Here is a 25,132-nt window from a genome sequence, read left to right as displayed (position 1 = left end):
CGCTTAGTTCTCAGGAGTGTCTTGATAGAACACAACGGATAGTCTCAAAGCATTGCTCTTCTGTGATTAGTCATGGATCTCCATTGCATTATTTTAATTAGGCAGCAAAAGATTGCATCAAGTGCTCTCCTAGGCCTGTTTGATAGAGGCTGTCCGTGGTTGCTGAAACATTTATAATATTTATTGCCCGGACTTTGAGGCTTCTTTAGGGGTGGCTTTTAGGAGGTATGTTCTTTCCCTGTCTCTCACAGAACCCTGGGAGTATGTCCATAAAAGGCTGACTCTTGATCTCAACCGTGATTCCATTTATTCATTTCAGAGTACCTTATTTAGCACTTAATCTTTTACTGGCTGAGCAATGTCTATTGGTAATGAGTGAAAATACGTATCATTTTGGGGGATGGCTCTATCAGCTTTCTTCCCCCTACTCTGGTGGTGCAGAACCCAGCACCATTTTGCTCAGGCTGCCTGGCACAATGATGATGCATTTATGTGCGTCAGAAATCAGTGGAGAAGTATGGGTGGCTGAGGTTATATCCAAGATGTGTAGCAATGTGCAGCCCTGTGTTTGAAAAAAGATGACACTATATTTAAGAACAAGTGTCCAGGGGGCAAGAAATATGAATAATGTCTCTAATTATGACATGTCTGTCTTACATATGAAAAAGTTTTCCCCATACTTAGGACTTGCAAGATTAGTAGAATCTAGAATTTGGGGTTTGTTCATCTAGAATGATAGTGTCTTTGTATTAATGTATTTATACTATTATTTCTCTTTTGCTATTACTATTGAAAGTGTTATTCATGTAAGATACACAGAATTTTAGGAGTGCCTGGGTGTCTCAGTTGGTGAAGCATTTGCCTTCAGCTCAGGTTGTGATTCCAGAGCCCCACGTCAGGCTCTCTGCTCAGCAGGGAGCCTGCTTCTCCCTCTCCCTCTGCCCCTGCTCGCTCTGTCAAATAAATAAATAAAATCTTTAAAAAATGACATATAGAATTTCCTTTCTGTTCTTTGCCCAGTTCAGTTTAGTAAAATGTATAGAATGTGTCCAGTGTGCGCCCTGCACTCAGGCGCTGGGGGTGCGAGGCTGAATAAGACACAGTCCTTGTGGGCAGCCAGGGCAGCCCCAGGCTTGTGGACAGGTGGCAATGCTGCACAGGTGGGCATGGACAGAGCACATGGAGAGGGTCTCTGGGAGCATGACAGGGGCTGACTCCTAGCCCAGTTGTCAGAGATGTCATTCAGCTTGAATTGTGAGTTACGGTGAAGAATGGCCAAATGCTGAGAGGCATTGCGCCCCAGGTCTGGAAAGTATTAGCAAAGGCTTGGCAAAGGCCAGAACTGAAGATTTTTGTGTCACAGAGCCTCACATACAGAGGGGAAGGCAAACCAGAAGTCAGAGAAGAAGGGTCAGGTGGGGGGGGGGGGGGAGTTGGTTTGGTTCTGTAGGGCTTTCTGTTCCATGGTCTGGAACTTCATCTCTGTTCTGTGGTTGGAGTCCTTGGTGGGTGTGCAGGAAGGGCTGTGGGAGAGTTTATGTGTCAGATCATCTGGATGGAGGCTGGGGCATCCACATGGATGGATGATGGATGATGGACCGAGGGAAGGAAAGAGAGAGGGTGGGTAGGTGAGTGGATGGCTGGTTAGTGGATGGATGGATGGCAGATGGATGGGAGGGTTACCTGAAGTCAAGGAAGTCAGTTTACAGGCTTTCATCCTTATCCAGGAAAGAAGTCAGGAGGGCCTAAACCAGTGGGGAGATGTTGAAACAGAGAAATAGAGAAATATTTAGGAGGTGAAATCAGGTGCTGAGAATCTGAGATGAGTACAGTTGGAGTCATGGAGATGCTGAGGAGGCTGTCAAGTCTCTGACTTCATGATTGGGTGGGTAAAGAACTGGGAAGGCTGGAGCTGGGACCCATTTGATGGGAAAGACAGTAAGTCCAGGTCAGCACATTTGGATCAGAGGCCAAGCAGATGGTTGGATACTCAGATCTCAAGATCAGGGAATGGTAGCGGATGTAGAAGAAGGAAGAAGTAAGAGTGGAAGGTATAGATTTTGGCATTAAAGGTTTACAGAAATCCCCAGGGGAAGGTTCTATGCAAGGATGCATCTAGAAGGAGAAGATGGGACTATGAGCAGAGCATTGTGGAATGCCGGCGTATGGAAGAAATGGATGGGAGAGGATGCCTCACGGACACTAGATACCGGCCTATTAGCAGAGCCGTATGCAGCATCGTCCAGAAGAATGCCGACAGAGATCCACCATCAGCTGGGCCTCATGGAGCTCACTGGTTTCCTTGGTGAGAGCAGGTTTCTGGTGACAGGTGCCATCAGCCAGTTTTCATCAGGTTTGAGAGGATACAGGGAGGGAGGCTGCAGGCTGCAGAGGGAGACGGCTCTCACCCAGCCCGAGAAGGCAGGATGTACCAAGCCCCTGGGAGGAGCCAGTGTTTTCTGTGGTGCCACGTGCAGTGGCTGTGCCCCTGTTTCCCCGAGAGGCTCGCACCCCTTAGAAACTGCTTGGTGAACAGTCGACAGCTAGCAGAAGTCGGGCAGATTTATATTTGATCGATATTTGTGCTATTGCATGTCATGATTTCACTTGTGCTAACCAGGGAGTGAAAAATGTAGCATGCCCGTATGTCCATTAATTTGTTTTAACAAATACATCGTGGGCCCGTTCATCCCATCAACGAATGTTCACATGTCACTAACACGTGAATCCTCTTAAAAGAGCAGTGTGTTCCATTTCTATGTAGCTCTGTTCTCACATCCCCTCACGTCGGCCTTGCACGCTCCTGCCTGGGTTAGGCGGTCCCAGCACAGATCTTGCTGCCTTGCTGAGTGGCATTTTGCCTTCTCCTGGCTCTCGGGACAGCGCAACACTCTTGGTTGCCCTTGATGCCCTGGCAGCTGCTCCAGGGCCAGTGCTTGTCCCTCCCTGAGACCACATGCTTGGGGTCCTGGAAGGAAGACCCAGCTCCCATCTCCTGAGCACTGGGATCCACACCTCTGTGCTCCCCACATGTTCTCTTTCCTCCAGGCAGCTGGACACACCCTGACTCTCTGTAGGCACCTGCTCCAGCATCGCTGCTCCTGGGGCTTCCCAGGCAGAGCTGGTTGTTCTTCTCCCTCTACTGCAAGCCCCCCTTCTGCTGCCACCTGTAGTCAACAGGTGTCTGCGTGTATAGGCTGCTCCCCCAGGGGCTGTGCACTCCCATCCGGCATCATTGCACACCTGGCTCTGTGCCTGGCACTTCATTCACACATAGGAGCCATTAGCCTCATGTGACACTCACCTTCTCCTCCCTTCTTTCCAGGGAAGCAGTTTAAGTGCACGGTGTGTGACTACACAGCGGCCCAGAAGCCCCAGCTGCTGCGGCACATGGAGCAGCACGCCTCCTTCAAGGTGAGAGGGCTCGGCACGTGGTGTGCAGGTTTGCGGTGGAAGAATCTTGCTTGTCCAAATGAAGGTGTCTTATTTGGGGGGGGGGGGGTGTTCCCCTCACTCCCGGATCCCCTTAGGTAGGCTGCATGGAGTCCAAGGTATAACTCACTTCATGGCGTGCTCTCTCCTTCCAGAAGTAGCATGCACAGCTTCTCTGTGATTTGGAAACCAGGTGCAGGGGGGGCACATGTAAGAGCGTGCAGGCTAGAGAAAAGGCCTGCTCTTACTCTTAAAACCTGGAGGGATTTAGAGGAGAGGATGTGAGCACTGAGGATGAGGGGGTGGGCCTTTGGGTCCCGGACTGCCTCGGGTCAGTTCCCTGGTACAAGAGGCATGACGCCCAGCTGGAGAGCTGGAGGTGGTGGTTATGGGGCGTCCTTGGCAGTGCCCGGCACATTGCAGGGGCCCGGGAGATGGTGGCTGTCTGTATTCGTGTCATAGCTGTAACTGAGATCCCCCGAATTTAGATGCTAAATATGCACCTGGTGGCCGCTTCTGCTGCGGTCTTCGACAGTAAGACCTGTGCGTGGTCCTGTGAATTTGTTTGATAAAAATGCCTGCCTGGTGCTGGCAACTCAGTCCTTCAGATTGCTGCTGCTGCTGCTGCTGCATCCACACAGGAAAACGGAAGGCATGATGCTCTAGAGTGTTTGTTGAAATTGTGTCCACTGCTGAATCCTGGAGAACATAGAATGTGGGAGGGGCTGTGGGGCACCACACTCATGGTTGGAAGTTATTGATCACCTGCCGTATGTCTGTACTGTGCCAGGAACTTCACTCCTGTCAGTGCTCCCCTCCCCCACGGTGGACACTGTCATCTGTATCTGACACATGGACCCGAACCTCAGAGTTAGGTACCCAGTCCCCTAGTAGGCTTCCTGGCTGGACCTGTTACCATGCTGACCAACCTGTGCTGTCACCACTTTGGAGGGGATGAGGACTCTCCCATCAGCAAGCTCTTCTGAGGTTTCTTAGGCAGGACTGGCCTGTCACCTCATGGCAGTGACAGTGTCTTAGCAGGGAGCTTCTTGAGTGCCACACAGACTTTGTACGTGATCAAAATGAAGAGCTTTATCTTGCATTTCGCAGCCACAGATGTGCTCCTTTGGGGGACCCTAGGTTTCCGTAGACTAGCACAGTAGGTGCTAAGAGAACAGAAAGCCGAGGCAGCTCTCACTTCATAGATGGGCAAGTAGGACCTGGCCGGGTTCTTTATTGTCCTCCCATCCCAGAATTGGAGCTACACTTTTCATCCTGGGTTGTCAGCACAGGACGTCTTCCTTCCCCAGCCATACCCGAACAGTCTCTCTGCCCCGAAATCCTCATTGTTCTCCGGCTCAGATCTGTGGAATCTTTGGCTTGTGTGCATAGGAAGTGGATTTGGGGCTGTCACCTTCGCATGTAGCTCTCAACCATTTCCTGCCATCACACAGCTCTGTCAGTTTTCTGTTTACTGCTCTGCTATCTCCAACTTATAGCTTGAAACTACACAAGCTATTGAATAGTAGAGCATTCCAGCACGGGTCTCACTGATCTAAAGGCAAGGTGATGGCAGGGCTGTATTCCTTCTGGAGGCTCTGGGAGAAAATGCATCCTTGGCCTTTTCTGGGTTCTGGAGGCCACCGACATTCCTTGGCTTTTGGCCTCAGTCTTCCATCCTCCAAGCCAGCAACGTACCATCCCACCTCTCTCCCCTCTGCTTCCCTTCCATCTTTCACCTGGGAGGACCCTGGTGATTTCACCTGTGAGCCCATTGGATGCCCCAGGAGAACGTCCTTACCTCAAGGTCGGTTGATGAACAACCTCAGTTCCACTTGTAGTCGTAACTTCTTTTTGCCACATGAGCTTCTAGATCTCAAGTCGTGTTTTGCAGGGACATTATTCCACCCACTGCATTCCCCCACTCTGTTTTCTTCCTTTCACATCTACTCCGTGGTAGAAAATTCTCACCAAAACCTGAAAATCCATAGTCTGCATGCTTCCAGGCTCCCTCTGCATACCAATGGCGAACATTCCTAAGAAACCAAGCCTCTCCTGTTTCACTAATCCTACACAAAGCATCAAAATCTTCACACAGACACTACTAACTACTGCAGTTGGCCTGCAAGAGGAAACCAGTTTGCTTTTCTAGATGTGGATACATAATTTGCAATATATAATTTGTGTCAGGAAACACTGTAATAAGGGCAAACTCTTGTATTGCCTTTTAAAATTACATGTTGTTATTTATATATTTATTTTAAAGATAAAATTAATATGTGTTTACCATGTAAGATTTGAAAAGTGCTTTTCATTCCCTTTGTCTGCAGAATTTTTGGGTATGTTATTTTTTTAGGCCTAATTGAGGTCATACTGTAAATGAGCATTTTTGGGTGGAGATTAAAACATCAGCTTTACCACCGATAAAGCTCCTATTAAAGAATGTAGCTTAAATGAGTGGCCAGATGGTTTGCCAAGAATACTTCACTTTTGAGTTAGAATAACCTCCCAGTCAAAGGCAGGGCTGGAGAGCCTGCCTGATTTGAACATTATAAATATCGCCCCCCCCCCCTTTTTTAAATCATCACTCTCTGGGCATTTTTCCCATTTCATGAAAATATACTTACTGTAAAACTAATTCTAATGGCTGCTTTAGGATGAGTATCATAGTTTAATTACCCATTCCCTCATAATTGGACAGTTTGGTCCTTTGTGGGTTTTGCTGTTACAAGTGACTCTGCGATGGACATCGTCATGCCAAAAACATTTTCAAGTCATCCTAAAATTGAAAGGACTATAAAGCATGGGGTGAAGCCCATCAAACCACTGAGAATTCACAAGCAGTGAAGGTGTTATATGTGCCTCTTGCAGCCGTAATTAAAATGCATTCCCGAGGGCGGAAACAACGCTATCAATCTTGAGCAAGTGCCAGAGAAGATGCACCAGAAGAGCTGCCGCTGAGCCAGGGATCTCCCCACCAAATGGGCTTGTTCCCTCCCCCTGGCTGTTCAGCTCTTTGCTTTCTCTCAAATAAATAATCCCACACGCTGCTCAGTGAGGCAGTGTGATTGCAGGAGGGACTCACTCACCTTACAGTTTTCTCTCTCTGTTGGGCTCCTGTGACCCCACAACTCTGTTGATAGAACTGTTCTCAATTATGGGGCTGGGTGACTCAGTGGTAGTCCCCCTACACATTAATCAATGGTGGCTTTATTTCACTTGCAACATCTTTATTCTAACATAATTCTTTTTTTCTTACAGATTTTATTTAATTATTCATGAGAGACACAGAGAAAAAGGAAGTGACATAGGCAATGGGAGAAGCAGGCTCCCTGTGGGGAACCCAATGCAGGACTCATCCCAGGACCCTGGGATCACGCCCTGAGCCAAAGGCAGATAGATGCTTAAGCACTGGCCACACAGGTGCCCCTATTTTAAAATAATTCTAAACTCGTATGTAGTCCGTCGGATTTCCAGGTGCTGTTCCCCCATCTTCCCTTCATAATAGCATCATCTTTAACCATAGTGTTGTTATCAAAACTAGGAAATTGGCTTTGGTATTAACTAAACTGTGGGCCTTAGTTGGATTTTACCAGTCTTTCCCCCCCGCCCCTTTTTTAAATTAATCAAGTATATTTAAAGTAGTTTTCAGTTCACAGTGAAATTGGAAGTACAGACAGTTCCCGTAGACTGTCTGGCCCTGTTTCCCACCCACACCCTCCCCCATTGTCAACATCCCCACCAGAGTGGTACATCTGTCACAATCGAGCCTATGCTGGTACGTCATACTCGCCCAAGGCCCTGGTTCTGCATCAGGCCTCCATGTTGGTGCTCTACATTCTGTGGGTTTTGACAGATGTATCCTGACACGTATCCACTGCTCTGGTTCTCCAGCAGAGCCATCTCCCTGCCTTGAAAATCCTCTGTGCTCCACCTGTTCATCCCTCCCTCTCCCTACTCCCCTGGCAACCACTCATCCTTCTGCCGTCTCCATAGTTTTGCCTTTTCCAAAATGTCCTAGAGTTGGAATCCTACAACTTTTCAGACAGGCTTCTTTCACTTAGTAGTATACATATAAGGTTCCTCCCTGTCTTTTTAGGACTTGATAGTACACTTCTTTTTAGTGCTGAATAATATGCCATTATCTGGATGCGCCACAGGTTCTTTATCCATTCACCTACTGAAGAACATCTTGGTTGCTTCTGAAGTTTTGGCAGTTAGGAATAAAGCTGCTTCAACACTGTGTGCGGGTTTTGTCCGGACCTAAGTTCCCAACTCCTTTAGGTAGATACTAAGGAGCGTGATTGCTGGATTATATGGTAGGAGTATGGTTAGCTCTGCGAGAAACTGCCACACTTCTTCCTACATGGCTGTACCATTCTGCATCCCCACTAGCAGTGCCTGAGAGTTTCTGTTGATCCACAACCTCATCGGCATTTGGTGTTTTCAGCATTTTGGATTTGGGTCCTTCTAATAGATGTGAAGATGATACCTAATTCTTCTAATAGATGTGAAGATGATCTAATAGATGTGAAGATAATACCTCATTCCTGCTTTAATCTGTATTTCCCTGAAGACATAAGCGGTGGAACATTTTTCATGTACCTGCTTGTCATCTGTATATCTTCTTATTTTTTTATTTTTTATTTTTATTATTGGTGTTCAATTTACCAACATACAGAATAACCCCCAGTGCCTGTCACCCAATCACTCCCACCCCCCGCCCTCCTCCCCTTCTACCACCCCTAGTTCGTTTCCCAGAGTTAGCAGTCTTTACGTTATGTCTCCCTTTCTGATATTTCCCACTCATTTTTTCTCCTTTCCCTTTTATTCCCTTTCACTATTATTTATATTCCCCACATGAATGAGAACATAGAATGTTTGTCCTTCTCCGACTGACTTACTTCACTCAGCATAATACCCTCCAGTTCCATCCACGTTGAAGCAAATGGTGGGTATTTGTCGTTTCTAATGGCTGAGTAATATTCCATTGTATACATAAACCACATCTTCTTTATCCATTCATCTTTCGTTGGACACCGAGGCTCCTTCCACAGTTTGGCTATCGTGGCCATTGCTGCTATAAACATCAGGGTGCAGGTGTCCCGGCGTTTCATTGCATCTGTATCTTTGGGGTAAATCCCCAACAGTGCAATTGCTGGGTCATAGGGCAGGTATATTTTTAACTCTTTGAGGAACCTCCACACAGTTTTCCAGAGTGGCTGCACCAGTTCCCATTCCCACCAACAGTGTAAGAGGGTTCCCTTTTCTCCGCATCCTCTCCAACATTTGTGGTTTCCTGCCTTGTTAATTTGCCCCATTCTCACGGGTGTGAGGTGGTATCTCATTTTGGTTTTGATTTGTATTTCCCTGATGGCCAGGGATGCAGAGCATTTTCTCATGTGCATGTTGGCCATGTCTATGTCTTCCTCTGTGAGATTTCTGTTCATGTCTTTTGCCCATTTCATGATTGGATTGTTTGTTTCTTTGGTGTTGAGTTTGATAAGTTCTTTATAGATCTTGGAAACTAGCCCTTTATCTGATATGTCATTTGCAAATATCTTCTCCCATTCTGTAGGTTGTCTTTTAGTTTTGTTGACTGTATCCTTTGCTGTGCAAAAGTTTCTTATCTTGATGAAGTCCCAATAGTTCATTTTTGCTTTTGTTTCTTTTGCCTTCGTGGATGTATCTTGCAAGAAGTTACTATGGCCGAGTTCAAAAAGGGTGTTGCCTGTGTTCTTCTCTAGGATTTTGATGGAATCTTGTCTCACATTTAGATCTTTCATCCATTTTGAGTTTATCTTTGTGTATGGTGCAAGAGAGTGGTCTAGTTTCATTCTTCTGCATGTGGATGTCCAATTTTCCCAGCACCATTTATTGAAGAGACTGTCTTTCTTCCAATGGATAGTCTTTCCTCCTTTATCGAATATTAGTTGACCATAAAGTTCAGGGTCCACTTCTGGGTTCTCTATTCTGTTCCATTGATCTATGTGTCTGTTTTTGTGCCAGTACCACACTGTCTTGATCACCACAGCTTTGTAGTACAACCTGAAATCTGGCATTGTGAGGCCCCCAGATACGGTTTTCTTTTTTAAAATTCCCCTGGCTATTCGGGGTCTTTTCTGATTCCACACAAATCTTAAAATAATTTGTTCTAACTCTCTGAAGAAAGTCCATGGTATTTTGATAGGGATTGCGTTAAACGTGTATATTGCCCTGGGTAACATTGACATTTTTACAATATTCTGCCAATCCATGAGCATGGAATATTTTTCCATCTCTTTGTGTCTTCCTCAGTTTCTTTCAGAAGTGTTCCGTAGTTTTGAGGATATAGATCCTTTACATCTTTGGTTAGGTTTATTCCTAGGTATCTTATGCTTTTGGGTGCAATTGTAAATGGGATTGACTCCTTAATTTCTCTTTCTTCAGTCTCATTGTTAGTGTATAGAAATGCCATTGATTTCTGGGCATTGATTTTGTATCCTGCCACACTACCGAATTGCTGTATGAGTTCTAGCAATCTTGGGGTGGAGACTTTTGGGTTTTCTATGTAGAGTATCATGTCATCGGCGAAGAGGGAGAGTTTGACTTCTTCTTTGCCAATTTGAATGCCTTTAATGTCTTTTTGTTGTCTGATTGCTGAGGCTAGGACTTCCAGTACTATGTTGAATAGCAGTGGTGAGAGTGGACATCCCTGTCTTGTTCCTGATCTTAGGGGAAAGGCTCCCAGTGCTTCCCCATTGAGAATGATATTTGCTGTGGGCTTTTCAAAGATGGCTTTTAAGATGTCGAGGAATGTTCCCTCTATCCCTACACTCTGAAGAGTTTTGATCAGAAATGGATGCCGTATTTTGTCAAATGCTTTCTCTGCATCTAATGAGAGGATCATATGGTTCTTGGTTTTTCTCTTGCTGATATGATGAATCACATTGATTGTTTTACGGGTGTTGAACCAGCCTTGTGTCCCGGGGATAAATCCTATTTGGTCATGGTGAATAATTTTCTTAATGTACTGTTGGATCCTATTGGCCAGTGTCTTGTTGAGAATTTTTGCATCCATGTTCATCAGGGATATTGGTCTGTAATTCTCCTTTTTGGTGGGGTCTTTGTCTGGTTTTGGAATTAGGTGATGCTGGCCTCATAGAACGAATTTGGAAGTACTCCATCTCTTTCTATCTTTCCAAACAGCTTTAGTAGAATAGGTATGGTTTCTTCTTTAAACGTTTGATAAAATTCCCCTGGGAAGCCATCTGGCCCTGAACTCTTGTGTCTTGGGAGGTTTTTGATGACTGCTTCAATTTCCTCCCTGGTTATTGGCCTGTTCAGGTTTTCTATTTCTTCCTGTTCCAGTTTTGGTAGTTTGTGGCTTTCCAGGAATGCGTCCATTTCTTCTAGATTGCCTAATTTATTGGCGTATAGCTGTTCATAATATGTTTTTAAAATCGTTTGTATTTCCTTGGTGTTGGTAGTGATCTCTCCTTTCTCATTCATGATTTTATTAATTTGAGTCTTCTCTCTCTTCTTTTTAATAAGGCTAGCTAATGGTTTATCTATCTTATTAATTCTTTCAAAGAACCAACTCCTGGTTCTGTTGATCTGTTCCACAGTTCTTCTGGTCTCGATTTCGTTGAGTTCTGCTCGAATCTTTATTAACTTCTCTTCTTCTCCTGGGTGTAGGATCTATTTGCTGTTTTTTCTCTAGCTCCTTTATGTGTAAGGTTAGCTTTTGTATTTGAGTTCTCTCCAGTTTTTGAATGGATGCTTGTATTGCGATGTATTTCCCCCTTAGGACTGCTTTTGCTGCATCCCAAAGATTTTGAACGGTTGTATCTTCATTCTCATTAGTTTCCATGAATCTTTTTAATTCTTCCTTAATTTCCTGGTTGACCCTTTCATCTTTTAGCAGGATGGTCCTTAACCTCCACGTGTTTGAGGTCCTTCCAAACTTCTTGTTGTGATTTAGTTCTAATTTCAAGGCATTATGGTCTGAGAATATGCAGGGGACGATCCCAATCTTTTGGTATCGGTTCAGACCCGATTTGTGACCCAGTATGTGGTCTATTCTGGAGAAAGTTCCATGTGCACTTGAGAAGAATGTGTATTCAGTTGAGTTTGGATGTAAAGTTCTGTAGATATCCGTGAAATCCATCTGGTCCAGTGTATCATTTAAAGCTCTCATTTCTTTGGAGATGTTGTGCTTAGAAGACCTATCGAGTATAGAAAGAGCTAGATTGAAGTCACCAAGTATAAGTGTATTATTATCTAAGTATTTCTTCACTTTGGTTAATAATTGATTTATATATATGGCAGCTCCCACATTCGGGGCATATATATTGAGGATTGTTAAGTCCTCTTGTTGGATAGAGCCTTTAAGTATGATATAGTGTCCCTCTTCATCTCTCACTACAGTCTTCGGGGTAAATTTTAGTTTATCTGATATAAGGATGGCTACCCCTGCTTTCTTTTGAGGACCATTCGAATGGTAAATGGTTCTCCAACCTTTTATTTTCAGGCTGTAGGTGTCCTTCTGTCTAAAATGAGTCTCTTGTAGACAGCAAATAGATGGGTCCTGCTTTTTTATCCAGTCTGAAACCCTGCGCCTTTTGATGGGGTCATTAAGCCCGTTCACATTCAGAGTTACTATTGAGAGATATGAGTTTAGTGTCATCATGATATCTATTCAGTCCTTGTTTTTGTGGAATGTTCCACTGAACTTCTTCTTAAAGGGGGATTTTAAGAGTCCCCCTTAAAATTTCTTGCAGAGCTGGTTTGGAGGTCATATATTCTTTCAGTTGCTGCCTGTCTTGGAAGCTCTTTATCTCTCCTTCCATTTTGAATGAGAGCCTTGCTGGATAAAGTATTCTTGGTTGCATGTTCTTCTCATTTAGGACCCTGAATATATCCTGCCAGCCCTTTCTGGCCTACCAGGTCTCTGTGGAGAGGTCTGCTGTTATCCTAATACTCCTCCCCATAAAAGTCAGGGATTTCTTGTCTCTTGCTGCTTTAAGGATCTTCTCTTTATCTTTGGAATTTGCAAGCTTCACTATTAAATGTCGAGGTGTTGAATGGTTTTTATTGATTTTAGGGGGGGATCTCTCTAGTTCCTGGATCTGAATGCCTGTTTCCCTTCCCAGATTAGGAAAGTTTTCAGCTAGGATTTGTTCAAATACATCTTCTGGCCCTCTGGCCCTTTCGGCGCCCTCGGAAACCCCAATCAAACGTAGGTTTTTCTTCCTCAGGCTGTCGTTTATTTCCCTTATTCTATCTTCATGGTCTTTTGTTTGTCTCTTTTTTTCCTCAGTTTCCCTCTTTGCTATCAACTTGTCTTCTATGTCACTCACTGGTTCTTCCACCTCGTTAACCCTCGTCGTTAGGACTTCTAGTTTGGATTGCATCTCATTCAATTGATTTTTAATTTCTGCCTGATTAGCTCTAAATTCTGCAGTCATGAAGTCTCTTGAGTCCTTTATGCTTTTTTCTAGAGCCACCAGTAGCTGTATAATAGTGCTTCTGAATTGGCTTTCTGACATTGAATTGTAATCCAGATTTTGTAACTCTGGGGGAGTGAGGACTGTTTCTGATTCTTTCTTTTGAGGTGAGGTTTTCCTTCTAGTCATTTTGCTCTGTGCAGAGTGGCCAAAAGCAAGTTGTATTGGGAAAAGGAGAAAAAGAGAGGAGAGAAAGAAGGAAAGAAAGAGAAAGAGGAAAAAAAAGGAAGAAAAAAAAAAGAAAAAGAAAGAAAAAGAAAGGAAAAAAAGGGGTGGGGGAAGGAAACAAATCAAAAAGCAAAACAAAACAAAACAACAAAAAAAAAAAAAAAAAAAGAAAAGAAAAAAAGAACCACAGGGGAGTATCTTCTGATTCTGTGTACTTTAAGTCCCTTGACTCCCCTGGAACTTGTCCGTCTAGCTGGTCTTCTGGGGGAGGGGCCTGTTGTGCTGATTTTCAGGTGTGAGCACGTGGGGGAGCTGCTCTGCCCCTTGCCTGGTGCAGGGCTCAGTGGGGGTTGTTTACCCCGTGAGGCCGCAGGAGGAACAGCCCAGTGGCGGGGCCAGCTCTGGAGCCCTGGAGTCAGCTCCCGCAGTAGCTCCGGAGCTCTGGGTCTGCAGGGCCTGGAGGCTCTGGGGCGGGGCCACTGATCTGCTCAGCTCGGGGCAGGAGCGTCCTCGCTGTCCTGGGCCCTCCCGGCCTCTGCCTGTCCTGGGGGGAGGCCAGATCCTGGGCTGTGTCCCGGGTGCCCTGTGCTCCTGGGCCTGCGCGGTTGGATTCGCGCTCCCGGCCCGCAGCCCCCTCCGCGGAGCCGCCCCCCCCCGCCCCGAGCTGCTCCGGGTCCCGCCGTGCGCGCTGCAGCCCTTAGGGAGCTCGGCGCACTCCCCGGGGCGCACGTGTCTGTTACTATCCCCGGGAGCTGAGGGCATCCCCGCCCTCCTGGGTCCTGCTCCACCTCCCCTGCGAGCCCCTTTCCCCCGGGAAGGTTGTGCAGCTCCTGCTCCTCCGGGACGGGGCTCTCCTGTCCTGGGGACACTCGCCCCGGCCTCAGCCCGGCTCCTCGCGGGGCCCCTCCCCCTCGGAGGCCTTTTGTTTCCTTCTTTTTCCCCGTCTTCCTACCTGATAGAAGCACGAACTCTTCCCACTGTAGCGTTTCAGCTGTTCTCTCTTTAAACCTCAGGCCGAATTTGTAGATTTTCCGGATGATTTGAAGGTTTTCTAGGTAATTTGGTGGGGACAGGTGATTTGGGGACCCTACTCTTTGGCCATCCTGCCCCTCCTCCTCCATCTGTATATCTTTTTTAGTGATGTGTCTGCTCAGGCTTTTCGCTCTCTTTGTTTACTTGGGTTATTCGTTTTCTCAACTTACCGTTGAGTTTTTAAGAGTTCTTTATATATCTTGGATAATAGCCCCTTATCAGATACATATTTGCAAATATTTTCTCCCAGTCTACAGCTTAGCCCTTCATTGTCTTGAATAATTTTATTTTTTTTCAAAGATTTTATTTATGTTTTTGAGAGAGAAAGCAAGTGAGACAGCCCCAGCTGGGGGGGAGGAGCAGAGGGAGAGAGACAAGCAGACTCCCTGCTGAGCAGGGAGTATGACGTGGGGGACTTGGAGCTCAACTCCAGGACCCTGGGATCGTGACTTGAGTTGAAGGTAGATGCTTAACTGATTGAGCCACCCAGATTCCTTTGAATAACTTTATTTTTAAATTAAGTTTTATCTTTTCATTTAAAGGGGTCCTTTGTAAAGAGGACACTTGTTTTGGGTAGCTCTGCGTGTATCGTTACATACTAAGTGTGAGAGTTAATGCTCATTTCACTGGAGTTCATGCAGCCTGTGAAGTTGGACTGTAATTACTGATTCTGAAAAATGGAGTCGTGTTGTTTTCTATCCTTCTATAAGAGACATTGGGAGGTAACGTGAGAGAGAGAGAGAGAGAGAGAGAGAGCGAGCGCACACATGATCAAGTGAGCAGGTGAGGGGGAGGAAGGAAATAGTTGAATGAGTGTCAGAAGAAAGGCAGGTTGGGGTTTGCATCACAACCTTGTACAGAAGTGGTTCCACAGATCTACCATTTTAGCTGATTGGGGGTCACTCTACTTCCATCTCCAGCCTGTTTGCTATCCTGATTGATTGACGCACTCATTCTAGGATAACTATTCTAGATTCTACGCAGTGTGCTTGTTAGATATCAAAGCCAGAGAATGGCACTTTAAGGTCGTATTTTTCAAAATCCAAGAAGGAAAATACTCGAGCAGCTGGAATTCTTATATTGGTTTTTTAAATGTTTGTCTGATTTTTATGAGTGATTATCTCATATTAAAGATAAACAGCTCCCAGTATCCCAATTGAAAAATAGGTAAAGAGAACAGGTCACAGAGGAGGGAATAGCTCTTGAGTATGTGATAAGTTGTCTGACCTCACTGATAATTAAAAAAATAATAAAATAAAAAAATAAAACCACATCGAGCTGCCGTTTTTTACTTACAGATTAGTAAACATTCACAAGTTTGATAGCACAGCCAGTTGGTAAGGCTGCGCGAGAGCCATTCTCATTCCTCATCATGGGGAGTGTAAATGGTTCCAGACTCTGGGGGGCAGGTTGACAAAACCTCCCAATTGCAGGTGTAAATGCTATTTGCCTCAGCTTGCCTCTTGTAAGAAGAGATCTAATGGATGCACTTGTGATGACTGAAATAATGACTGTGCAATGTTATTCATTGGGAACAACGGAAAGTTTGTGAATCGAGTTAAATAAACAAGGTGGTATCCAAGCAACAGAACACCGTACAGCTACAAAAGAGAGAAAGGAAGCTCTTTACTTTCTTCCTTGAAAAGACATTTGAGATATATAATGAAGGGGGATAAGCAAGGTTTAGATCAACAAAAATACTCTGCCTTTGAGGTAAGAAAGGCCAAAGATATATCCGTATTCATTTATGTCTGCTTTAAAGCCTTTTGAAGCACATGCACAAAATACACAAAGAAACCGAACGGTTGGTCAGTGAGAGCTGGGACTGGGTAGATAGGAGGCTGGGGCTTGGGTGAGACCTTTCCCAGTGTCTGAGTTTTGAACTGGGTGAACCGAATGTTTTTTTACCTGTTCAGTAAATTTAAGTAAAAAGCCAAACTGTAAATAAAAATGATATTTTAGAAACTACCCAGTGTCAGAGCAGGCTGTAAACCTGTTCTTCATCTCCGACAGCGTGCTGGGAAAGCAGTGACAGATTGCTCTTTGGAAGTTCATTGGAATTCTGTTTTGCACTTGAAAATCTCTGAGAGCAACAAGGTCTTACAGAAAAACACAGAACTTAGACCCAGACAGACTCAGGTTCAAATTCTGGCTGTGCCACTTGCAGTCTGTTTCATTTAACTTCTTTATACAATTTTATAATCTTTAAAATGCTGATTGTAGGGACTCCTGGGTGGCTCAGCGGTAGAGTGTCTACCTTTGGCTCAGGGTGTGATCCTGTGGGAGCTAGTCCCACATCGGGCTCCCTGGAGGGAGCCTGCTTCTCCCTCTGCCTGTGTCCCTGCCTCTCTGTGTGTCTCTCATGAATAAATAAAGTCTTAAAAAAATATAAAATGCTGATCATAATAGCTTTCTCTGGTGTTGGAGATACCGAAAGTGATACAGTTTGTATGAGTAGTGGGTATGGTAGGTACATGGTAGATGATCAAAAAATGTTACTTCTTTTTTCCCTCCCTCATCTTTAAAATGACTCCAATTTCTAAAAAAAAGACCAGCCTGATCATGGTTTGAGCTTAAATTTAGGTTTGCAAGTCACTGATTCTAAATATTTTCTAAGTATTATATTTCCTTTACATGTTTCTTTAGATGTTGATGTTATTTTACTTTCATTGCTATTATTTATGGTTTCGGAGTTAGGCAGCTAAAGATCAAAATCATGGTGCCACTACTTACTAACTAGGTGACCTCTGGAGATTTTGATCCTTTGCCTCCTTACTTGGAAAATGGGAACAATGATGTTGTTATTTCACAGGCTACTTTCAGAAGGAGAGGTTGATTTGAGGGAAGAGACCAGAAGGAATATGTCTTCATAGCTTGGGGTAGACTTGACCATCAGCTCTGTGCTGGCCATCCCAATGGAGGAGGTGCTGGGAGATTCTCAGGCTTGCTTTTTTGTTAATGGGAGCACTTCTGGCCTCTAGCCACTTTTCCCACCAGATTAGTTCTTTACTCAACTTCAGAACCACCTTGAGATGTTAACAAATGTGCAGAAAATGGGTTCCCCAAACCAAGAGATGCTTTCACGATTTTGCTGAGTCTAAAGACTAGCAGGCATCTTTGACTCCAATACATTCTCCTGTGGTTCTGAGGCAGGGGTCCATGGACCATAATCTGTCAGCCACCACACTGGGTTTTGAATTTTGAATGAAATGTCCTGAGTCTTTATTTTTCAAGTGTGTCTATATAAATAGCATATAGCTGGGGACACCTAGGTAGCTAAATGGTTTAGCATCTGCCTTTGGCCCAGGATGTGATCCTGAGTTCCCGAGATCAAGTTCCACATCGGGCTCCCTGCATGGAGCCTGCTTGTCTTTCTGCCTGTGTCTCTGCCTCTCTCTCTCTCTCTCTCTCTCTGTGTTTCTCATGAATAAATAAATAAAATCTTAAAAAAAAATAGCATATAGCTGGATCTTGTTTGTGTTCCTGTGTGTGTGTGTGCGTGCGTGTGCACAACAGCTAGTCTGACAATTACTGCCCTTTAACTGGAGAGCTTTTAGTCTATTTACATTTAATATAATTTTGATATGTCTCACTTGAAAAGTACTATCTTGATTTATTTTCAATTTATTTTCTTTTTAGCGATTGCTGTACACATTATATTATGCATATGTATTATAACGCATTCTAGCTAGCTCCAGATATACTATTTCGTGAACAGTGTAGGAACCGCAAAACACTGTAATTCATATTATTTCTCTAACCCTTTGTGCTATTGTAGTCATATATATAACTTCCATTTGTTATAAACTCAGTACAGTTTTAGTCCTTTTTTTGCTTCATACAGTCAATATTTAAAATATCTATCAAAATATAATTTTAAGGTTTATAAAATATATGTTTATATATATTTTAAAAAGACATTTTTTTTTTTTTTTTTTTTTTTTTTTTTTTTAAAGACATTTTTTGGATGTCTTTTATGTTTGCCTATGTATTCAGCCTTTCTGGTATTCTTTATTATTTTCTTGTAGGCCTGGGCTTCCATCAGATGGATTTTCCTACTAGCATTTGTTATATGCTGGTTTGCTGGGGTTAAATTATCTCAGCTTGTGGCTGTTTGGAACTTCTTTATTTTGTTTAAATTTATTTTTGAGGACTGTCAGTTTCTAGGGGGACATCACTCTAAAGATGTTGCTCTGTTATGTTTTGTTCATTCATTCATTCTTTTTTTTTTTTTTTTTTTTTAAAGATTTTACTTATTCATGAGAGACACACAAAGAGAGAGGCAGAGGGAGAAGCAGGCTCCCTGCAGGGAGCCCGATGTGGGACTCGATCCCGGGTCTCCAGGATCACGCCCTGGGCTGAAGGCAGCACTAAACCACTGAGCCACCTGGGCTGCCCTGTTCTTCGTTATTTCTAATCCTTATCATTTCTCCCTATGTATAATTGTCCTTTTTCCTCTGTCTGGTTTTAAGCTTTTTCTCTCTTTGATTTCCATGATATTAACATCAATAAGTTTAGGTATGGCTTCCTCATGCTTGCCTTGCTTGGGGTTTGTTGAGCTTTTGGGTCTTGTGAATTGATGTCTTTCATCAGTTATGAACCAGTCTCTTTTCAGTCATTATCTATTGAATATTAGTCCTTCTCCATATATTTTCTCCTCCTCCTCCTCCTCCTCCTCCTCCTCCTTCTCCTCCTCCAGGATGACACTATGTCATGTATTAAACTGATATTTCATGGCATTCAGATGATCTCCCCCTTTAATTCTTCTTTCTTTCTCTTTGTGTTTTAGTTTATGTGACTTCTACTGATCTTTTTTCCAGATTACTTATCCTTCTCCTAATATCAGATCTGCTCTTTAGATACTCAGGAATCATTCATTTCTGATTTTTAAAAATTTCTAGCATTTTTGTTTGGTTCTTATACTTTTTATATCTTTGCTAAAATTTATTATCTGGTCACACATATATTTCATTAGAACCTTTAACCCATTTATCATCACTATTTAAATGTTTATATCTAAATAATTTCAATAGCTGAGTTATCCACACATTACTTTCCGTTTACTTTTTCTTGATTTGGGATTGCATTTTCTTGTTTCTTTGCGTGTGTCATAATTTTTAACTGAAAACCAGAGATTATGTATGAAAGAACAGTAGAGGCTGAGTTAACCAATAATTGGCCATGGGAAAGTAAGTGCCGCTTTTTATATCAGGCCAGCAGTATGGGGGACTGTCCAGAGCTACCTAACAGGCAGGCCTGACTGCATCCTATCAAAGGTGTACTTGCAAGCTTGGCCCTTGGCTGGTATCTGGGACCTTGGGCATCAGAAGACTTTCCAAACCCTCATTGATAAAAGAAGTTTATGGTGCTGAAACCATCCAGACAACATGGTGTGTGCCAAATATCTGCTTCCTTCTGGGAGTGTGGAGTGTTGAGATATGTTAGGCAGAGAGTGCTTATGTGATTAGTTCCAATAAAACCCTGGCAGTGAGTTTCCAGTGAACCTCTCAGGCTGGTACCATTTCATATGTCTTGTTACGGCTTGTTGCTGGAGAGTTAAGCTGCCCTTGGGCCTTTACTGGGAGAGGACTCTAGGCAACTTATGCCTGGTTCCCCCGGACTTCACCCAACATGTCTTTTCCCTTTGTGAATTTTTCTTTGCATTCTTATGCTATGAGGAATTATAGCTGGGAGTATGACTGTATCTTAACACCTGTGAGTCCTCCCAGCCAATCACTGAACCTGGGGGTCCCCTTGGGTTCCCCCAGCACAGGAATGAATAAATCTAATCTGTAATTGAGCTGGGCTCTGCTGCAGCTCCAGAATTGGTTCTCCCCTGTCTTCAGATGTTTTGAGAACGGGATCAGGACTTCCTTTCAGCAAGACTGGATATCTGAGCACAGTGAGACTCCAGAATTTGCTTTCTATTTCACAGCACAGCTGCTGACTTTCTAAACCATGTGGGCTCTTCATCAGCTTTACAGGCCAGCTGCCAGCTTTTCGAATTATTGGCATGATCCTATTTCTCTTCCGCTTTCTGCTACTTGGGGAAGCTCTCTCCTCTCTCTGCACAGCCCAGCCTCAGGAGAGCCTGTGCACTTGGAGGTTTGGTGCATTCTATAAGGCTGGTAGCAGACTTCTCCTCCTCCACCTGTTCTGGGCCATGAATCCTTGCTGCCTTGTGCACAGTGAAGACCCAGCGCCCTGAGGGCCAAGGGCGACTTTCTCCTTTCCTGCCCCTTCTCCTGTCAGCCCTGTTTTCTGGTACTTGATGAAGTTCCACATCTCACAGCTCTGGGGATGAGTGCAGCCACTCATCCTGGGAAATGTTTGCTCATTTCTGGAATTTGGTTCACTTTGGTTTCTTTGTGTCCTTAGCAGTCTGGTGGATTAAAAAAAAATATGTGTCATGTAGTTTGTGTGGGAGCAACAGTCCCTTGTGATCTTCTACACCCTCACTGGAAGCAGAAACGCCCTGCCATGTGATTCTGATGATGCCTAACACGATGCCTGCACGAAGTGGGTGCCCCATAAATGTTCCCTCAGCTCCCTCTCCCACCCACTCTGGACATGGAGAAATTTTCCTGGAGGTGAGGAACAAGGAGGGTGTTTGAGGCAGTAGACTGCTGCTGTTATGAGTAATCTAAGTGGAGTCAGAGTCATTATGAGCTCTGCCAGCTCTTGGGTGAGAGTTTTCTCGATGTAGCATTGCTCACAAGAGGGGCTGGGAAGACCTGGGCTTCACAGACCCTTGGAAGTGAGTCAGTGGGAGATATAATGGCCTCAGCTTTGGTGTAAGCCCCTTACCTTGCTGCATGAGCTCTTCCTGTTTTGACTTTATGCATCATGACTTTGTGGTCAGACTTTCTTAGCATCCATTGTGGCTTTGGGCAAGACATCTAACCTCTGTAACGTGGTAATAAAGCCGTACCTCTTGTCACTGATAAATAAGTAAGTGCTTTATTAGAGGGCTCCACACACTCTTCTCAAACGTTCCTTCTACCCAGACTCTGACCCAGTTTCTTCCTCTCTTTTCATCTCAAGATTGTCATGTCTGTACAATGTTGTCTTCTCTATTATGCCTTTGTTCAAGATTCTCGGTGCCTGTGACCTGTTCTGTTTGGTCATGGTGGTGGTGGTGGTGGTGGTGGTGGTGGTGGTCGGTTGTAACTCTCCAGCAACAAGCCGTAACAAGACATATGAAATGGTACCAGCCTGAGAGGTTCACTGGAAACTCACTGCCAGGGTTTTATTGGAACTAATAATTACAGTCACGTAATTCCACTGATTTGGTACATTCCTTTCCAATCTTCTTGGCCACAGAAATCCATCACTTAACATGGAGAACCTTTTACCAGGTGCATTTCCAATTACAGCTACTCTTACACTCGCCTTCTTCTGATGGAGGGCAGGTCTCTCCCAAACAGTGCCGCCCAGCCCTGCTGGACCTGTCCACGCTGTCCTGGAGTCTGATTCCCCCAAACAAGGGGGCCAGCTGTGTGCTTGCCCATGTCATCCTCTCCGTGGCATGACTTCCCACCTGTGCCCCAGGGCCCCAGTGCTGCAGGGAGTTTGCACTCTGGGCCTTTGCTCTCTGAGGCACCCAAGTGCACCAAAAAATTCCTGACGTATGTAAAGCAAGTCGGAAATTTGGTGTGTGAATTTGCCAAGTCTGCAAAAAAAAAAAAAAAGAGGAAAAATCAGCCTGAAATCAGCAGTTTTCAAAGTCTGTGCATTTTGGAAATGATTCAATACGACTTCTTGCTGACCCTTCCTTCTTACTTTTGACTTCTTCGTTCCTGAAACAAGGCCCAGTGGTTTGACAGATGGCTGTGATCATTCCTCTGCCCTAGCTTTCCGAAGGTGAGGGCTGGCCTTCCCTCTTGGTGGCCATAAAACTTTTAGGTGTGTATGAGTATGTTTTTTTTTTTTTTTTTTAAATTTTTTTTTTTTTTTTTTTTAATTTATGATAGGCACACAGTGAGAGAGAGAGAGGCAGAGACACAGGCAGAGGGAGAAGCAGGCTCCATGCACCGGGAGCCCGATGTGGGATTCGATCCCGGGTCTCCAGGATCGCGCCCTGGGCCAAAGGCAGGCGCCAAACCGCTGCGCCACCCAGGGATCCCCGAGTATGTTTTTAAAAAGGAACCAGCCCCATCATCATCTTCAAAAGACACTATTAAATTCAATTTATATTTGAAATGTATCTAAGACCGGTCGAATCCTTAAAAAAATTTGCATTAGGAAGGCTGAGGAACATCTTGTCTATTGTCATATTAAAATTGATACGACTAAAGCACTTTCACAAGACTAGTGAGAAGTAAGGAAGATTTCAGTAGTTGATTGTGTTATCATTGAAGAACTTTTCCTAGGTATTTCCTCAGGAGTATATCATACCACAGTTTAACATAGAGAATTCTAAGAGAGTAGATATAAGAAGTACTAAATTGCATCTGAATTTTTTTTAAAGATTTTATTTATTTATTTATTCATGAGAGACACACACACAGAGGCAGAGACATAGGCAGAGGGAGAAGCAGACTCCATGCAGGGAACCCGACATGGGATTCGATCCTGGGACTCTGGGATCATGCCCTGAGCCAAAGGCAGATGCTCAGCCACTGAGCCACCTGGGTGTCCCACATCTGAATTTTTTTTTAAAGATTTTATTGATTTGACAGAGAGAGCGAGAGCACTTGCCTACCAGCAGGGGGAGAGGCAGAGGGAGAAGCAGACTCCCTGTGAGCAGGGAGCCTGATGTGGGGCTCAATCCCAGGACCCAGCATCTTGACCTGAGCCGAAGGCAGAAGATGCTTCACCCACTGAGCCACCCAGGCTGCCTCTGAATCTGAATTTTGGATGCAAAATCGGAAACGTGTACTTCCTCCGTTAACACCCCTTTTCTGTGTACGCATTATGTGCCAGGCATTATGCCAAGAGCAAGGGGTGTCAGCATGAAGCCAGGCCTCTCTCTACCAGGCTCACGAGTCTAGGGAGAGCCTTATGTGCATAAAAAACAACAACAAGTGTATTAACTGCTGCAAGAAGTTTCTGTACTAAGTGCTGTGAGAACTCAGAAGAGCAGCAAACTAATGATTACAATTCCATCATTTGGTAAAAGTCACAGTTCAATTAACATACTATTATCCTATCATGTAAAACGTATAGCTTTGAAAACTTATAGCTCCCGGAAGCTTCTCTGGGTGACTGATATCCACAAATCAGAGGGAGTTAGTGTCCTCTCTCATCGCATTCCCGATAATGCGTTGGGTCTCCAAGATGTTCCTTGTGTGTCCATGTGAAGCAGAAACAAGTTATACGTGCAGAAGACACCAGGCAGCTGAGCTCAGAGTGCATAAAGGGCTTAGATGCTAATGTGGCCAAAAGTGGTATTTGGAGGACGTCAGCCAGGATGTGGCTGCTTAAGTAATTTACTCCTGGTTTCCAGGCTAATGGAAATGATCTCAAACAGGAAAAATGTCTAGAGCCACACATTTATAAACAGTCCAGATCCATCCTCAGTCTGAAATTCTCAGTGTCCCTCAGAATGCTGAGTCATTGGGCACAGCTTAGGGCACCGTGGCTTTATTTCTACTATAACTTCTCCTGTTACCCGGGAGATGGTTTCCTCTTTCCGTCAGAAAGTTCCAGCAGGAGGTTGAATGTTGAGTTAAACATCTAGTGCCAGAATAAAGAAGGCAGGTGGACTGGTCCCTTTGATCATAGTCATGTGTTGGGTGTTACAGCAGGTATTTGATGTGTGTTACTTAATTTTACCCTCAAAACCCTCTATAATGTAGGTATTAATATTCCCATTTCACAGATGTGGAAACTGAGGCCTGAGTCCAGCTAAGTTACACGCTCAAGAGCAATGCGGTCAGTACATGATGGAGCTGGGATTTTGATCCCTGTCTCTTGGTAGACAAAGCTGCTCTCTGTCTAGGACTTTACCCTTTCTCGTCATCCCAAGCGGAGTTTTTGCCCTTTTGTCCTTTTCCCCCCTCACTACTTTGATTATATAAGCCTGCAGTTATGTATGTAGCTATGAAAATTCAAGCAGAATCCTTAAACTGACTATGAATTTAGCAGGCCGAACATTTCCCAAGTTCGGTGGAAATTACTGAACCCACGGGGCAGAGAGTGTAAGAAGTGAAGTGTAGGGTTTCCATGCTGGTGTTTGCTTTGGTTTTTAGTTCTTACTTTGCATGAAAGTGAAGAATCTAAGATTACACTTCTCTTTTTTAGTTTGTTTTGTTTTTTCCTGTGTGTGTGTGTGTCTTTGAGGAGGAAGAAAGGCCATGGTGGGGAGGGGGGGATGGTCACCCATTCCTTAACTTGTTGGAGCCAAAGCGTCTCTGCTAAAAACCTCTGATGCCATCTTCAGCTTCCTCGTAGTTTAGATTTTTTAAGTACTTCTGCAAAAAAAAAAAAAAAAAAAAAAAAGGAAATTGGATTGTCTTACGTTAAATTAAAATCCTGCCTAATAACAAGCGGTATATTCTTTGGAAATATTGCATTTTTGACAGCACAAGCGATTACAAACAAATCAATAATTGGAGAATGCTGAAGAGTCATCCGAGCTCTGGCACAAAAAGCAATTAGTGTGGATTGATTTACTGTTATTTATTGTGATGAGGTAATTGCCTCAACGCACACCGTTCTTGAACTTGTGGTACCCCATGGTTTAAGAACATTTATTCTTTTAAATTATTTAATTTATCTCTGGCCTTATTTTATACCAGAGCTGGCTTTGTGTTTCTTAACGGGTGTGAAGACCTGGCTTCCATCTCTCCGACTCCTTCACGCTGAGCTTGGAACGAAGTCCCAACCTTGTGCGCTCAGCTCGTAAATCCCGAAGGGATGGGGCTGAAAACAAATCACAAGCCTCTTCTGTCCTGTGCAGGTGGTGCCGGGCGGCCTGGCCTGAAGGTTCACACTTCAGCCTGCCATGGGCACACCTTGTTGGCCTGGATTGTGGGCTGTCACTGGGACAAGGGCGGGGGCGGTGATAG

The 25,132-nt window shown here is 44.3% G+C and overlaps 1 protein-coding gene across 9 annotated transcripts in view; it reads left to right on the top strand.

The window, feature by feature from the left end:
• Window positions 1-25,132, top strand: part of ZFAT (zinc finger and AT-hook domain containing) — a 193,841-nt gene that overhangs the window by 115,518 nt on the left and 53,191 nt on the right. For 8 of the 9 annotated variants that reach the window (XM_072774597.1, XM_072774595.1, XM_072774600.1 and 5 more), the window contains one exon: window positions 3,326-3,414. The exons of the other annotated variant lie outside the window; for it this stretch is intronic. In XM_072774597.1, the coding sequence (XP_072630698.1) occupies window positions 3,326-3,414 (89 nt within the window). The remainder of the gene's footprint in view (window positions 1-3,325; window positions 3,415-25,132) is intronic. 9 annotated transcript variants of the gene reach the window in all.

This window comes from Canis lupus, chromosome 14 (genome assembly GCF_048164855.1).
Source record: "Canis lupus baileyi chromosome 14, mCanLup2.hap1, whole genome shotgun sequence".
NCBI lineage: Eukaryota > Metazoa > Chordata > Mammalia > Carnivora > Canidae > Canis > Canis lupus.
Note: the sequence above shows the minus strand (reverse complement) of the source record. Positions and strands in the feature narration are given on the sequence as shown.